At 39.7% G+C, this 17,468-nt stretch overlaps 1 protein-coding gene across 1 annotated transcript in view; it reads left to right on the top strand.

Annotated features, from left to right (window-relative positions):
* LOC117442575 (CUB and sushi domain-containing protein 1-like) overlaps positions 1 to 17,468 on the top strand; it is a 260,136-nt gene that overhangs the window by 140,898 nt on the left and 101,770 nt on the right. Inside the window, exons 24-29 of the mRNA XM_034078545.2 lie at positions 1,122 to 1,313; positions 5,081 to 5,207; positions 5,641 to 5,852; positions 7,927 to 8,118; positions 10,520 to 10,658; positions 14,523 to 14,710. Of these exons, the coding sequence (XP_033934436.1) occupies positions 1,122 to 1,313; positions 5,081 to 5,207; positions 5,641 to 5,852; positions 7,927 to 8,118; positions 10,520 to 10,658; positions 14,523 to 14,710 (1,050 nt within the window). The remainder of the gene's footprint in view (positions 1 to 1,121; positions 1,314 to 5,080; positions 5,208 to 5,640; positions 5,853 to 7,926; positions 8,119 to 10,519; positions 10,659 to 14,522; positions 14,711 to 17,468) is intronic.

Below are 17,468 nucleotides of genomic sequence, written 5' to 3'. Positions count from 1 at the left end.
CCGTTAGTCTGCAAGTCGTTAAACTGGAGAAGGTGACACCTACTACAACGGATGAGCGGATAGATGGATAAGAGAGATTGAAGAAAAGGCAGAGAAGCATCTGATCAAGAGAGACAGCGATGGTTTCTTAATTAGTGTCAGGGATTTGAGTAAATCTGCTTTAATACTACACAGTGTTAGAGGCTATTCTAACGGAGTAATAAGAGTTCAAACATCTGTTTAACACATTACCAAGAAAGGTTGTCAGAAATGAGATGCATCTGTTTCGCTGAAATTGATGCAGGATAGGCCCGGCTCACTAAACAAGATAGCTCACTTAAAAAGTTGCTAGCTTTGTAAAAATACGTTATTACCAAGCTTTAAAGAGAAGTTAACTGATTGGACATTAAGTGCGGTCAGTTTTGATTTCCAGAAATAACAGATAATATGTTTTGTTTTTAACATAATCACATCACTCTACAGTCAAGATGATTGGTGGAGGTTTTATTGAATCAAATATTCAGCAGCATCTCTATATTACCGTGGTTATGTCCAAGGCTGCTGCTACAGTGTGCTGTGTAAATGACAGATTATTCAAATCTTAGATATAGGTTTAATTTGACTATATTTGTACTTCTTACTTCTGGCTGCTATACTATAAGCAGAGCCAAACGTGTTAAAACAGCAGTTTAAGATAGTGACTGATTCACTGTTCATTCTCCATTACATAGCAACTCAGACGTTCATAAGAGGCTGATGTAAGGGAAAGAAAATGCGTGCACATTTTTGTGTCTTTGTTTATTCAAACAAAACTTTTCTCTTCTTTGTTATCTTCATCCAGACGTCCCTTGCAGTGTGCTCGTTCAAGTGAACAGTATATTTGTGGTTGTGTGGGATGGGAAATTATCTTTTGATGTTGGCCTCATATATATATATATATAGGTTTCAGCATTAGCAGTGGGTGTTAAAACTTTACATTTCTGCAGAGGTGGTGGGATTCAGGAGGAAAACACTGACCTTATGTCCAAAACAGCTCTGAATCACCCTGTTTATTAATGCAATGTTAGCTTACTGCATTAACAGAAGGACCTCATTTGTATGCCTGTGCTTCTCTCTATTTATGTTCGCGTGTCTCTTTCTAGGTTTTGACCTAGTACGCTGCGAGGAACCAGGTGTGCCTAGTTATGGCTATAAGACTCAAGACGATGGCCATTATGCCAACACCTTTGTCCTGTACTCCTGCAACCCTGGATACAGTCTCTATGGCACCGGGACACTGACCTGCCTGAGCGGAGACAGACGTGTCTGGGACAAACCACTTCCTTCCTGTAACGGTTAGTATGCCACCACACGTGTAGGTTCTACATACATTAATAATTCAAAACCACAAGGTCTGAATTATTAACCATCTATTCATTGAGAAACATAGCATGGGGGAAAAATCACGTTTTTTTTTTACCAAGCTCCTGCAAAAGCATGATGATTCAAAAGAGGGAGTGAGCGAACAAGTGATTGAGTCCATTCGGCTGAATGCTCGAGAAGAGGGCATAGGAACTGATTCAACACTCTGTGGGAAATATTCATGGTGGCACTGAGTAAAAATATTTCTTGTTGATCCATCAACCTGCGCACACATAACTATCTGAGCGTGGACAGCAGGATGTCACTGGGCATGAGATTTTAGTGGACCAGGCCTCTCTGTACTTTAAAGATGGCATGCTTAAGGTGCAAACATAGGGGATGACTGAGTTGAACTGTGATAAATGTAAGCAAGGCTACTTTCTTGTCCCCTGAAGGTACTCACAGTATTTTATGCCAACGCTTTTGACAGAAGCCTTAGATTTCACTTCTATTCTGAGTATGCACATAAATAGAATATTCAATCTGGAGAGATTTATTTTCAGATGGCAGTAAATGATGTGATGTAAAAACCTTATTGATTCATCTGAAATTGTTGACTAGATCTTTCTGGTGCTGGACTGGAGTAAAGGTGCAGCCATATGGACTTTAGTATTAGAAACAACTGCATCTTATTTAAATGGCAAACTAATTCGAATACAGTACTTAATTTCTCCTGGCAGTAATTCCACCAGGAGATATTCAAATTGTGTCATATAAGATAGTTTACTTTTATACAAATATCAACTGTGATAGGAAGAAGAGACACATGATAATTGAGAAAGATTGTATTGATCTTGAACAGGGTTATGATGAAAAGTACCCGAAAGCATCACTTAATAGTCAGCCATCTACGTGTCTTCCGCGCTGCACTCCAAAAATATCGGGTGTAATTTTTCAGACCTTGAAAATGCCAAAAATAAAAGTTTATTTTCTGGCATTCCTAGAATATGAATTTTAATATTTAATAGGTTTTAAGGTACTATGGCACTTGGCAGCTGTTAATTAAGCTGAAGAGGAGTGTGCCAAACAATTCAGGTGCTATGACATGCTGTTCTTCCCTTTTGCTTATGGACCTGTAACATTATTTTTGTCTTTTAGCCACAGCTTGCCATTATGATTCCTTATTTTCATTCACTAACCACCAGTGAAGCATGAACTTGACATTTGTTTGTTTGTATTGTTCCTACCTAGCTTTAAAGTCCCTAAAGCAGATTCACAATTTTTGAAGTCCATAATTCCTACTTGTCCATAAATATTTTGTGGTTTTGCATATTTGACAAATGAAAGCACTTTCCCTAAGTATTTTTACATTGCTGAGTAGATGCAGGCACTTGGCACATGTTCATTTGGAATTCCCTCCTGCTACCCACAACGCCGTGTGTCTCTCTAACCTGCCAGCACACCTGAACTCTCTGAGGTGGGACAGGGCCTGATGTGGTTGCTAATGGCAACTAAGAAGAAAGTGTGTGCATTATGTGGGGTGAATGCATTTATGTGGGTGTGAATGAGTGTGTGTTTGGTTGGATGTGTGTAAGTGTGTGTGTATCCCTGCAGTCAGTCATTAATTTGTAGCTGCTCTGTCGCTGCCTTATTTCAGGTGAGCCAGCAACCAGGAGAGTACTCTGGTGGAGCCCTGGGCTAACTTCATCTAAAGCTACCTTTGTATCTTCCTCCTTTGTCTGTCTGCTGGGGCGTTCATCGTTCTGTCTCCCCCCTGTCTGTCTGGCTTGCTTCTACATCTGCATGTTCTAGCATGGAGATGCGGAGATGGTTTTGCCTCCGGCTGTTTCTATACTGTCTTTCTCTCGCTGTCTCTCCCACGTTGAGTCAAACAGAGTTGTGGTCTCCCTCTTACTCTTTCTGACGTTTTTCTATTCATGCAGTAAACCTGTCTATCTTTTTCTGCTATTGTGGGTGCCTTTTATTCTCTCATTATTTTTCTTTGCTGGGAAATTCCAGTTGTGTTTGGACTCAGGCTTACTATATAACTGTCCTCTCTAAGATAAAACATAGTGAAGTATATATAGACATTTTTATTCATTGGGATAAACCCCTTGAGATGCACCATCTCGTAGTTACTTTCCTGCTATGTTTGGATTTGTATGTGTCTGGTAAAGTGCTTTCCGGCCATGTATTTGATTGTTATTTGCTATCTCCTTTGTGTTTGTGTTTACATATGAATGTGTTTTTGTGAGCATCCTGCCGAGGGTAATACAATAGCAACGGGTTGTCATATTATTGTAGATTGCAGAGCTGAGTTAATGGTGCCCTCTTAAGTCACACAAACACACCATGCACTCACTGATATGAAGCATTCCCTATACAAAACAGTTTTCTAATCTGCAGCGATCTGGTTGCTCAGTGGGCTGCCATGTACTTCCATGATGAGTTCAAAATCTGCTCCCAGCCTTTCCCCCCTGCTTCCTGCTATCTCTCCTGATACTCGCCATTGAAGACAATACGAAAATAACATTAAAAGACAGTCTTCTCTTGTGCAATAAACTGCATCTTTTCTTGAACTTGAACACTATTGGGAGTCGCTTAGAGGGAAAACAGCCATTCAAGTTATTCACAACACATAAAACTGTATAGCAGGAACTTGGATAATTCAAGGTTGATTTAGTGATTCAAGGCCTTTTTAAATGGATTTTCATTTAACTCAACCTTCACATCCCAGGATTATTTACAGCAAAGTAATCACCTCTTATAGAGATATGGAGATGAGCTAGAACTGTAGAAGGGCTGGAGAGAAGACAAGAAGAAATACCATACAGGGACTCAAAAATAGACCCAGTGCTGAACACAGTCGACCCAAACAGACCAGTTTTTTAAACAGTTATTAAACATAATAGAAGGAAGGTTCCTGTTCCCTAAGCAAAAACAAGTATGATACAGAAAACACTCCTGTACAGATCCGTGGTCAGCTGGAACTCATCTTTTCAAACTTTTGCAGAAAGAAGTTCTGCATTTTATTTTGGAAAATTATATTTGAAATGGGTCTGTGTGTATGTACAACTTAAATTGTTAGTTTTGTGTTTGGCTTAAGGATGGGTGAAAGCATGACGAGAATGTTTTTTCCACACTTCATTATTAATTACATAAGATAAAGTCCTATCCATTATCTGTGAATCTAATCCAAACTATAATTTGCATTTCATGGCATTCTCTTTTTTTTCACAAACGCTACCAATTTCCGTGATTATGACTTACGAGCTGTGAATAATTTTGAGAGAGAGAGAGAGAGAAACAAAAAAAAAATCCAAAAGAGCACCATGGACTACAAGTGAATTTGCCTAACTTAATAGGACTTATTTTCTTTATAAGGTCACCTTATGAAAAGTTGATTCAGGGACTCACGGTCTCCAATACAGTTCAAATGTATTTTTCATTCAATAAAGTGGATTTTATAACCGAGTTGTTGCTGCAAGTCTCCAACACTATCTACAGCAGAGTGTTTTATTCGTAGTAACCCAGCAGCAATCCTTGAAAATATGGGTTTATTCCTACTTTGTTAAATGCTTTGATGCTCCTGCTGTCTTTGATATGTCCAGGTAAATGTGTGAAGTATCGTTATAGCAGCGCTTTTGTTGTTTTAGTAATGCTTTGATCGATACATTTCAAAGGACATAAATCAAAAGAGGTGAAAACCTATGAAATGTGGTGTCCTTGTGATGTTCACCCTTTTGTCTCGTGATTCTAGCGGAGTGTGGAGGTCACTTGACTGGAGCCGTTTCTGGACGGATACTTTCTCCAGGATATCCTGCTCCATACGACAACAATCTCCACTGCACCTGGACCATAGAGGCTGACACGGGCAAGACTATCAGGTAATCGTGAAGCACTTTAAAATGATGATGTCCTGCAGATTTATGAAAGGAAAATATGAATAAGACAACAGCTATTCCAACACGTATATGCAGAATTGCTTTGCTCTGGCCAAGTTGAGGTAAGCTTACTAGTCAACTCTCTTAACAAGGACTTTACACTTTAACACTGACAGGACTGTCAGGTAATGACATATTCACTAATAGATAAATGCTCACTGTCAGAGCTGCTGTGTAGGAGAGTACACCACATTAGTCATTATGCCATCACTGTGTTTCTCAACACAGTGTGGCCCCTGCTGTGTGATGTGTCTATCTTCAACCTCTGCTTCATCATTTTTTGATGGTTGACTTGATTTGGGTAAAGCTGCTGAATAAAGAACAGATGTTTGTATTTGATCTCTGATCTCTTGTGTAATGTGTGTGTTTTCCTCAGCCTCCACTTCATTGTCTTTGACACGGAGGTCGGCCACGATATCCTGAGAGTTTGGGATGGTCCATCTGGGCCGTCAGACGGGGGGATCCTGTTGAAAGAATGGTCCGGCCCAGCCTTACCTGAAGATATCCACTCGACTTTCAACATACTCACACTGCAGTTTGATACTGATTATTTCATCAGCAAGCAAGGATTTTCTATCCAGTTTTCTAGTAAGTAAACTTATCGTCAAACGTAAAAAATGCACAATTATTTTACTGATTTGAATGATCTCTCTCCCTCTACACCCATCATCCATTTATGATGAAAAAGCTTTTTTGGAATTAGCAATTAATATAGCTAGTTAATAAACTCATCACACTAATAGTTTCTTAATTATGATATAAACCTCATTTATATTAGCTGTAGGAAAATGAATGTGGAATTAAGAGCTGCATTTAACAGGATTTCTGAAAAACCTTTAGCCAAAGAATGAAATGTAATATCTCACCCTCTGGGGCCGAGGCTCATAAAGTGAAGAGCCCCCCCCTAGCATGGTTGGTATATAATAATTAAGGATATTGATACATTTGAGTAATAATATAATAACATGTGCAGTGTGTTATTTTTATAGGCTAATAAAAAAAGTCGTTTTCATTCATTTTGAAGGTTTGAACTTACAAAAGTAACAACTATGAATCTCAGTATTTAAAAAGGTTTGAAGTGTTTTCATCATATAATTTCAAGAAGAGCAAACTGGACAATAACTGTTCCCCTTGGTTGCACTTGTGGCGTTCGCTGCTGAGCCACTGGACCCAAACATGTGTGCACAGTCCTTTGAGTCATTGGCCGAAGTCAATGCCATCCACTGTAGCAGCGAAATCAATCAGAGGCATACACTCATATCAACTTTAAAAACACACATTCACGTTCATGTGCTCGTATATCTTCTCTATAGCAGTTATTTACAGCTCAACAATTGCACAACACCCCCACATGCTCTGTTGTTTGTATACATCCACATGCAAAGCGGCACACACACTCTAACACACACATGCACTTGTTTTAATGAGATACATCCAGTCAAAAATATTTACATCCACTGCTTTCTGTCCCTCACTCTTTTTCTCAATCTCTCCCTCACATTAGTTTTTCGCCTTGCTCCCCTTATTTAAAACAATACATATTTGCACTCACAAACATGCTAATCACAGCAGTGTTATTCCATTACTATGGTAATGACTCCTTATATTTACCCCAATGTTGATTTACTGATGCAAAGATAATGGTCTTTGCCACCACACAGGATTATTTAAAGCAAGGCTTTGTGAATTTATTGAGTGGGTTTTTTTGGGGGGGGTATTGTAAATACCCATTCATTTAGGTTTTTCTCTAATTTGATCCTACTTTTTACACTTTCTGTGTTCCTGATGGTACAACAAACTTATTTACTAAAAGAATATTATAAATGTGATGTTTTATACGATGTTATGCTATATACAATAGCTATTGTAATATAAATGCACAAGAGAACATATATTTAGTCAGGATTGTAAATCAGAAGGCCGGCTTCCACAACAATGTTGGCCAGAACTCTAGCTAATATTTGAGATGAAACTTTCTTTGAATCCGAAGCTTCATGAGATGAAATGATGAGTCTACTGTTAATGAGGATTCAAGCAGTGCCTTGTATGTCCACTGTCTGAAACATAACATAAAAACTAAAAGAAACGTAACACATGCCTGCCTATTCCAGTTCACAGGAAGACCAACATATGAAACCTAAAAAAAAAAGGGCGACTAATTTTGGTTTGCATTTTTATTTTACAGTCTAAGTTTTTCCTTCCAACACTCGACCTCTTTTTTTATCATAATATTATTCTTTAGACAAAAATATGCTTTACACAGATTATTTCATACATAGACACTTATAAACATATATAACATTTGTTTTGCCTTTTTGAACCTGATTCATTGATATGAGTGGAAACACTAAGTAATTCAAACAACAATTAAAACCCAGTAGCTGAAACCCCCACACACAGATGCTGATTGTTGTGAATCCACACAGCTTACCCTAAGGAGGATCCACTAGTGAAAAAACAAAACAAAGACCACATTTCATTGCACCTAAAGGAACTTACCATTTAGTCTCTAACTGGTCAGTTGAAGTTGTCACTTTAACTGAAGCTAAACCTTGCTATCTTCAACAGTCAAAATACAGTAAGAATATAATTGATAGTACTGATAGTGTCCTCCAACCAACAGTAGGTCACTGTCTCACCTTGTCCGTCTCACTTTCTCCAGCCACTACAGCAACAACGTGCAATGACCCCGGCATCCCTGTGAATGGTTCTCGATACGGCGACAGTAAGGAGCCTGGAGACAGTACGACCTTCCAGTGTGACCCAGGATACCAGCTGCAAGGCTCCGACACCATCACATGTGTACGGATGGATAACAGATTCTACTGGCAACCTGACCCCCCAATGTGTATCGGTAGGTGTACATTTATCTGTAGATAACTGACTGCCAAACTGAGATTACATTAAATAAAAAAAATTATACTGTGCTCTGACATTAATGAGTTGGAGACATCAATGTCATACTGCACATTAAAAATGGGAGACTAAATATGGATATTAAGATTTTAGATAACGTCCATTTCAAGCTCCAATGAATACATCAAACAATGAAACACCAAGTGCAGAGCCTTTAGGAAGAGGAATGATCCAAAGGTGTATCTTAAATCTCAAGTGTAGAGAGCAGACAACAAACAGCTCTCTGTGTTGTTCTGCCACATCTGGTACACCTCTCTGAAGGCACATCAACCCAGGCTTGCTGGTGAGAGGATCTCCAATCCCAAATGATGCTGCTGTCAGAGCCATTCATTCTGGATGCTTGGTCTTTAAGATCAGAACAGGTGCTGAAAGAACTAAGGTTTGGATAAGTATTCAGCAGTGTCGCTGTGGACCACACACATTCAGAAGAGGAGAGGTAGGGTGGCGCAGGTAGGTGTGACGCAGGAATCTGTCAAAGGGTTGCTATTTGAAAGCGTTGAAAAACAACAATGCTTTTTTTCTCTATCATCACAACCATCACAACCTGCTGCTTATAACCCAGAGAGCTTCCGCATCCCACTCCACACCCGCATTCACACAATTGGGCTGCAGTTCTTCTTTTTTTCTCTCCCACTTTTGGGTGTCTTTCCTTTATCGGCTCCTTCTGACACACTTGACTCTCTTCTCTTAAAGAAGTAAGGAGGGGAAGACTGCCTTTCTTGAGAAGGTACAGGAATAGCAGAGTCAGTGCAAGTAAAAGATGATATCTGTAATGCAGCAAGAGCCCTTCAGTGCCCCCTCCGTACAAGATAGAAATCCCATTTTAGTGCAAAAGAAGCCTGTAGCACATTCCTGACCACACTTTCCAGCCGGTAGTTTGATGCTGCTAAACTACATGCCTTTTTTGGGTGACAAACACATGCTGGATCCAGTTATTTCATGTGCAATTAGAATCATAGAATGAAACCCTCTTTAATGGTCACACATGCAGAGCACACAGCACACAGTGAAATGTGTTCTCTGCATTTAACCCATCCTAGTACCAGGAGTCTAGTACTAGGAGCAGTAAGCAGCTATTGTACAGCGCCCGGGGAGCAATGGGAGTGGGGGGGTGTCTGGTGCCTTGCTCAAGGGCACCACGGCAGGGCAGGAGGTGAACTGGGACCTCTCCAAGTAGCAGTCCACACTCCATATTTAGTTCTGGTCGGGGCTTGAACCGGCGACAGCCTCATAGCCCCTACTGACTGAGCCACTGCCGGACCAATTACCGTGCACATGAAATATCTAGTGTCGAGTCGGTCTTATATGGATGAGGAAAATCACCAGAGATAACCATAAAGGTGTGGGGCTGCGTGTTTTTATTGTTACTATGCAGGATTAGGTATAAAATAAGACACAGCTGAAATGTTGAATTTAACAACATTAGCAAGTTGGGGAATATTCCTGCAACATCTATCACCGTGGTGACCCTGGAGCTCCCTTTATGTTCCTTCCCCTCTCTGTATTAGCCAGCCGTGTTGGGAAGTCCTGAAGCACGCTCACAGAGACTTGCCTTGTAACCATGCCTGTGAAGCACCCTTATGCTTTGTTCCTGATATTGCTCTGACTCTTTACCAGTGACCTCACGTTTTGCGCGACTGTAGATAAAATGTAGGGCGTAAATCTTCGTCTCTTAGCTTAGCCTGCGTGCACTTCTCTCTCCTGCACGCTCACCTCGGGAGGTGATTCCCTGGGTGTTCAAGCGCTCCTCAGATTAAACCAAGAGCGTGAGTGTGTGTGTCTGTGAGTGATTTGCAACTATTAATGCCTTTGTTTACCTCTATTTCAGGGTTGATAATCCGTTCACACCCACCTGCCACCCCCAAGACACCTCTCCATGTTTCAAATCTTTTCTTCACATCACCAAATTGCTGCTTGAATGCATCTCTCTCTGTCTCTCTTGCCAATATCTCTTTCCTGCTTTCTGGCTTGTTGTGGGATAACAGGACCGCTAGGGGTGATTCTCTCTGCTAACTACCCCCAGCCTCACACTTTGTCTAAATCTCACAGTCTCTACCTCCATCTCCTTTTTGCTCTTTCAACCTCTTCAGCTACCTGTGGCGGTTTTATCAACGGCCCACCTGGGAGTCATTTTGTCTCTTCTAACCAACCTCTGCCATACTTCCCATCGCTAACTAACTCTCTTCCACTATGCCGACCTGTGGGGGCAATATGTGTGGTCAACCAGGAGTGATTCTCTTTCTAAATTACCCCAAGGCCAATGCTGCGTAATCATCTTTCTTCTTCTCTTTCCCTTTCTACCTTCTTCTCTCCGTCTCTCTCTTACTATTTATCTCCAGCGACCTGTGGGGGTAACGTCAGCGGCCCCTCAGGAGTAATTCTGTCTCCTAACTACCCCCAGCCTTACCCCGCAGGGAAAGAGTGTGATTGGAGAGTCAGGGTCAACCCAGACTTTGTCATTGCTCTCATCTTCAAAAGGTAAGCCGGCAAAATGTAAACCTTGGCTCTGTATCTATGTATGCACTGTGTACCTTCCTGATATGTATTCTTAAGCTTTATACCAGGAACGCAGCCCGTCTGTGCTCATAGAGCAATACATTTAGAGCTTAGAGTTTCCTGTCAGAGTTCAGACTTTCCTCTCTTGTATTTGATATTTAAAAAGCTGTCCATGTTTTTGTGGACTTAGATGCATCAGGCGGGCAACAATGAGAAGTGTCTAAATATTAATCAAATAAACGGATTGCTTTATGACAAACCAGTGTTCATTAAACATTTGTTAGGTGTTGAAGAAGGATTGCTAACAGATCACAAATAATATTACAATAAAAGTAGACAGATAAGAGGGCAACATCTTTGTGTGTTTTCCTGCATGTTGAGGCTGCAACAAACACAACAGGGCAGATCACTGATCTCACTCATTAAAGACATTTCTAATTAGTCGACCCAAATACCTGAGGAAGCATAACACATTTTGAACTTAAAGATTTAAAGGTTGAACAGGGTCCCATTAGATTTGTTTTTTAAATGTGTTTTTTCTACTGGCTTAAATTAAAAAAAGTATCACCCTCCATGGACTTTGTTTTATGAGTTTAGTTAGTGAGTGTCGACATGTCATGCCTCACTGCCCCTTACGCAGCGTCCACACGGTGGCATGCGTTGAAGCTTACCGGTGGGCGTGTCTGAAACTCGACCAACAACCAATCACATGAATCTCCCGCCCCGGACACACGCGGTTTGATTAGCTAGAGCTTGTGCTGGCATATGATTTGATTGGCTGACGCTTCCGTCGAAGCTTCAAAAGTTGAACATTGCTCCACTTTTGCGAGCAAAGCGAAGCGACGGAACCACAATGCAGTTCGGCAAAGCGTGACGTCACCCCATTCAAAGTGAATTGGCAGAAGCGTTGAAGCTTCAACGCACGCCGCCGTGTGGACGGGCCGTTACAGTGTGAAGGAGGTCTGTGCTGTATCGTCAGGGATCAGGTCCAGTTCAGTCTAATGTAAACTAACACTCGGTAAAGGATCATTAAGGTAACTAATAAACCCATTTGGGTCTGGAAAGCTTAATCCGTCTGAAAAACTACATTCAAATCAACTGACATAACTATTGTAACTTAATGTTTGGTTTGTGGTGAGATGGTCTTATCTTGCATAGATTCAGGAAGTTGAAATGTATGATGTATTTCCTATGCATCGTTGAAGACAGGATTGATAATATGAGAAAATAGAATTGCATGAACTTTTTACATATGTTGGCAGATAAACTTTGTTGATTTGGAGAGTGATATTCGGGAGTAAAGAGAAAGGGATTTCTCAGTGTTTCTGTGTTTTTGTTTTTTGGTAATAGGGCAGTGTTTATTTACATTTCCCATCCTGATTGTGCCTCAGTGGGGAATATTTTAACAAGTCACAGTGGTTAGGGGCTTATGACTAAGGCGAAAATGAAGATTGGAGTTTCACATGTAGCAAAGGAGATAAAAGCAAAGCGGATAGCCAAAGGAGAAAAAATGACCCAATTTTGGCTTCATGTTTTTCAGCTGGAAAGATAATTCCCTTCTTTACTAACAGTTAGACAGTTTTTATTTTACTTTTAATTAAGTTGTCTTGAATTTGATTGTTATGTGAATGCTGTGTGCGTTTTCTTTTTTCATTGTATGTCCAATTCAAACCTAGTAATTTTGTTTTTATAAACACAGCTGGACTACAATTTGCCCCAATTTGTGATGATTTATTCCTTTGTTCAGTTTTTGAATCAAATCACTGTTACAGTACTTAAATATCGTGAGAATCAAGTTTGTGGTGTCACAAAACGATAATGTTAGTGTCCATATAAAACTGACCTTTCTTTTATAGTAGTGCTTCAAGGTTAGCAGCCAAAAACAGAGATGGAGATACATACATCATTAATTAGTAAGAAATGTACTAAGTTTTCAGCATTGCTCTTAATTTGAATTGAACATAACCTCTCATGCGGTCATGAGAGGTTATGTTGTTGTCCCATTTTTTGCTCTGTGTGATCTTTATGTTCTTGACATTTAGTGGCTTTAGAATTCAGACAAGGATGTATCACTAATGCAAAAGGTATTAGCACGGATCATTTTAATGCTTTGTCAGTGGCAAAAGGGCTTATGTGCCGTTAAGCCCATTCTGTACCAGATAGATACACAGGGCTTAAACACGAGCATTCTTTATACTTATTTGGACTTTGGTATTCTTTTGAATATCATAAATTATTGATTGTCTTTTTGTGTCTGGCCTCTATGGTATTCTTTTTTACTTCTACGCAAAACGTACTAGTTTCATTTCCTAACCTTGATTTGGAAGATGTTTGAAATGTTCCTTGCATGCCTGCTTTATTATGTCAGTGCTTGTGACATAAAAAGGTTTCCTTTTGTACATGATTATAATAATATACAAGTGCTTCACAATGGCAACATTTGAAATGGAAAGAAAAATAAATTAATGTAAAAACTGAAAATAAAATACATAGATCAAAACCAAACATAAATAAATAAAATAGTAGGGTTTGAAAGTGATGTAAACGATCCGACAAAGTTTACAGCCATGATCACCTCAGGCTGGTCATTTTCAGAGTATAGTGTAGAGTATAAATCTGAACCTAAAAACAACAAAGAGGGACGCATCAGACGACCTCAGGGTGCGACAAAGGACATAGGGCAATAAAAGATCCCATACATTACATGGGGCAAGGCCTCTCAGGGCTTTGTAAGTAATCAATACTATCTTCAAATCAAACCTAAAAGCCAGTGTAAGATAGCCAGGATGGATAAAATGTGGAAATGTTTCATCACCTCCTTCTCTTATCTACCTTTGCTCTGACACACACACACACACACACACACACACACACACACACACACACACACACACACACACACACACACACACACACACACACACACACACACACACACACACACACACACACACACACACACACACACACACACACACACACACACACACACACACACACACACACAGTTAAGTCCCTTGACTTCCACAACACTAAGGTGTAGTTTTACCAGACGGGTAGTAGACCGAGCTCATACACACTCAAGAAACCATAGAGGGAAGTTTATAAATATATATATATATATTTGTTAGTCTGTACACTTACAGACACATTTTGGACAGATACGAGACTATGCTAACGCAACATACACTAAGACCTTGTGTGTGTGTCTGTTGTTGGACTTTTACCCTTACGAGGACTACATGTCTTCACCTATGTATGGAGAGAAGAGGAAATGCAGTCGAAGTGAAAACCAGAAAATCTTTTACCAAGAAATATGCTTTAGGAGCTCCTGTAGGGTTAGGCTGCAGGTTAAATATAATATGTTGTGCCAAACAAACACATGCATACACATACTGAGGATATAAATCAAATAGATCTTTACAAACACTTTCAGAGTGAGACAACAGTTTCTCCAATATAATATTCAGATGATTCAGCACGACTGCTTTGCAGCAGCACACACACCATTGTTATGTTTGTTAAATATCTATGAAGTTCAATTATTTTTGACAATATATTGCCGTATTAAATTATTCAAGAGAAAACCAACAATAAATATTTAAAGTTTACATATTTAATCCACTTAATAAAAAATCCAGTAAACATGTCAAAATGAAGGTGAGATAACAGACCATTAGAAGAGTGATAGCACACACTAATTGGCAGTCATTAGATGAATTATACAACCATTTGAATACAACATACATCATTTGATTAGAGAATTTGAAAAAAGAGCACAAACAAACTATGCAGACACTCTTGCTGGATTCTTAACCCCAAGTTTCTTTTTGTTTTCTACCCCAGTTTCAACATGGAGCCAAGTTACGACTTCCTGCACATCTACGAGGGTGAAGACTCTAATGGGCCGTTACTAGCAAGTCTCCAAGGCAACCAGGCCCCAGAGCGAATAGAGAGCAGCAGTAACAGTCTCTTCCTGGCGTTCAGATCGGACGCCTCACTGGGCATGTCTGGGTTCGCCATCGAATTCAGAGGTAACTACACCCCAAAAACTGTGCTTTTAATACAAAGTCCTTGTTTATCTTTCCTGCTGAAATTGTTCTTAGGAAATGTTTCAAAGCAGTCTAATTTACAGACGATTGTTAGTTGTGGTAGTACACGTATAGCAAGAAATAGAACGATAAGTAACAGTTAAAGTAGTACTGATCACAGTGGTAGTAGAACTTTAACTGCAGTATTATTAGAAACAGAAGTAGTTTAGCAGTATTATGGAAGCTGCATTAGTAAAAGCCCAGTATATGTAGTCTTGGTAATAATCTGTGACAGTTTTCGTCGCAGCAAAAGTAATAAATTGGCACTCGATTCTGGGCCTGATTAAGTTCAAAGCTACAAAAATATTCCAGTAACAAGCTGTGATTATTATATTTGATGGATTGCAGGAGAAATCAGTGCTGTATTACATTACACGTTTAATATTGTATAGGGCAGACTATGATATTGTATAGGGCAGATAGAGCCCAAACTAGGGCTGCAACAAACGACTAATTTGATAATCGATTAATCTATCGATTAATGAAACGATTAATCGATTATTCGGATTGTTAAGGTTTTAACTGTACTACTACTTATATCGATACTGCTTATCGATCCGGTCCTTTTAACGATAGTATTAACGGTTCTTTTGACAAGAAATAAGGTAAACTAACTAAACTAATTGTGAACAAAACTAACATTGCTTTTTATTTTAATTAAATGCATAATATTTCACATCAAAAGAAACAACAATGTTTTAACAAATCATATTAAATAATGTGATGACAGAACTGTAAACAGAATAGCTGAAACTTTAACAAAACTAGAAAATGCATTTCTTGCAGAAAATGCATTTCTTGCAGAAAATGCGTGCGAATGCTGGAAACTGTGAACATTTATGGCTGAATTTAGCTGAAAATGCAGAAAAAGCTGAATATGTTATTAGCTGAATGGTAGCTGCTTTTAGCTAAAAAAAATGCAGAAAAAGCTTAATATTTAAAAGAAAATGTTTAAAAAGGTATAAACAACAACATGTATAGCCTTGATGTCCTGAAATAGCTGAATAATGTAATAGTGGAATGGGTTCTGCAGCTGAAAATAGGCTGAAGGAGTTAAATATCAGATGTAAGTAGTAGTGAATTAATTTGTATTAAGATGAAAAAAGAAAGTAAAAAGGCTTGGGAAAGCAGAAGAATATTTGAACTGCAAACTTTTCGACTAAAACCATACGTCACCAATAATGTATAAAACATGTGGATACCCGTTGAAGTCAATATGAAGTCTCCATCAGACAGAAAATAATAGGCTGAGACAGTCTGTTAAACTCCAGTCTGTCAGTGTTTGGTTCTGTTCCTGAGCACCCAATCAGAACACCTGTGTGTGTGTCCAGAGATTTAAGACAACCAACTGCAGCACTGCGTCCCATAAGAATGCATTGAGTTATATATCTGACCATTTTGCCACCTGTTCAAAAACTATGGAGAGAGAGAGAGAGAGAGAGAGAGAGGGGGAGTGTGTGAGAGAGAGAGGGAGCGTGTGTGTGTCTGTGTTTGAGAGAGTGTGTGTGTGTGTGTGTGTTTGAGTGTGTGTGTGTGTGTGTGTGTCTGTGTGTGTCTGTCTGTCTGTCTGTGTGTGTGTGTGTCTGTGGTTTGAAAGAGTGTGTGTGTGTGTGTGTGTGTGTGTGTGTCTGTCTGTCTGTCTGTCTGTCTGTCTGTCTGTCTGTCTGTCTGTGTGTGTGTGTGTGTGTTTGAGAGTGTGTGTGTGTGTCTGTCTGTCTGTCTGTCTGTCTGTCTGTCTGTCTGTCTGTATGTCTGTCTGTGTGTGTGTGTGTGTGTGTGTGTGTGTGTGTGTGTGTGTGTGTGTGTGTGTGTGTGTGTGTGTGTGTGTGAGAGAGAGAGAGAGAGAATGTGTGTGTGTGTGTGTGTGTGTGTGTGTGTGTGTGTGTGTGTGTGTGTGTGTGTGTGTGTGTGTGTGTGTGTGTGTGTGTGTGTGTGTGTGTGTGTGTGTGTGTGTGTGTGTGTGTGTGTGTGTGTGTGTGTGTGTGTGTGTGTGTGTGTGTGTGTGAGTGTGTGAGAGAGAGAGTGTGTGTCTCTGAGATGTCTTCACAGCTGGACTGTTGAAGTCTGCTGCATGTCAGTTGGAGTGATGACATCATCGTGTTCCATGACACAGGTGTTTCTATTTGAGCTAACGAGCTCTGTAGAGATCACAGGTTTCCATTGTTCTGAATGAGAGATGAACCTCTTACATGTGAACGTTTTGTGGAAGAACCGTAACAGATATCTGTGAAATTTCAAAACGTGAAGCATGTCAAGGAAGTTCAGTATCTGAAGTGTAATTTTTGTGTAGTTTTGGGTTAATAATGTGGCCTTTTTGGCAGTTTAACTAAAGGTGTGCGGCTGCTACCGTGAGGAAATATCTGCCTGAAATTACAATGGGCTTCAATGGAGGAATGTTGAACGTTTTTGTCACTTAATGCCCTCAAGAGGCATTTTGTTTCATATGTTTTCTTAATGTTTTCTTATTTTCCAAGCTAGGAGAGGTTTTCCTACGTTTTCCATGAAAAAATATGTCTGAGGAGTGTAGGGTTTGGGAATTATGGCAAGTTTAAAACATTTTTGGGGGAGAATTTCAGGCACCGCTGCACTCTGTTTTGAGATCAAAGCACTCTAGAGTTAATGAGCTGCTCCATCCACTCCAATGTTAAGATCTGGAAAAAGCCTCTCTGCTAAGCTCCAAACTAATTCCAATATCTGAAAA

Source organism: Pseudochaenichthys georgianus, chromosome 3 (assembly GCF_902827115.2).
Source record: "Pseudochaenichthys georgianus chromosome 3, fPseGeo1.2, whole genome shotgun sequence".
Classification (NCBI taxonomy): Eukaryota; Metazoa; Chordata; class Actinopteri; order Perciformes; family Channichthyidae; genus Pseudochaenichthys; species Pseudochaenichthys georgianus.
Note: the sequence above shows the minus strand (reverse complement) of the source record. Positions and strands in the feature narration are given on the sequence as shown.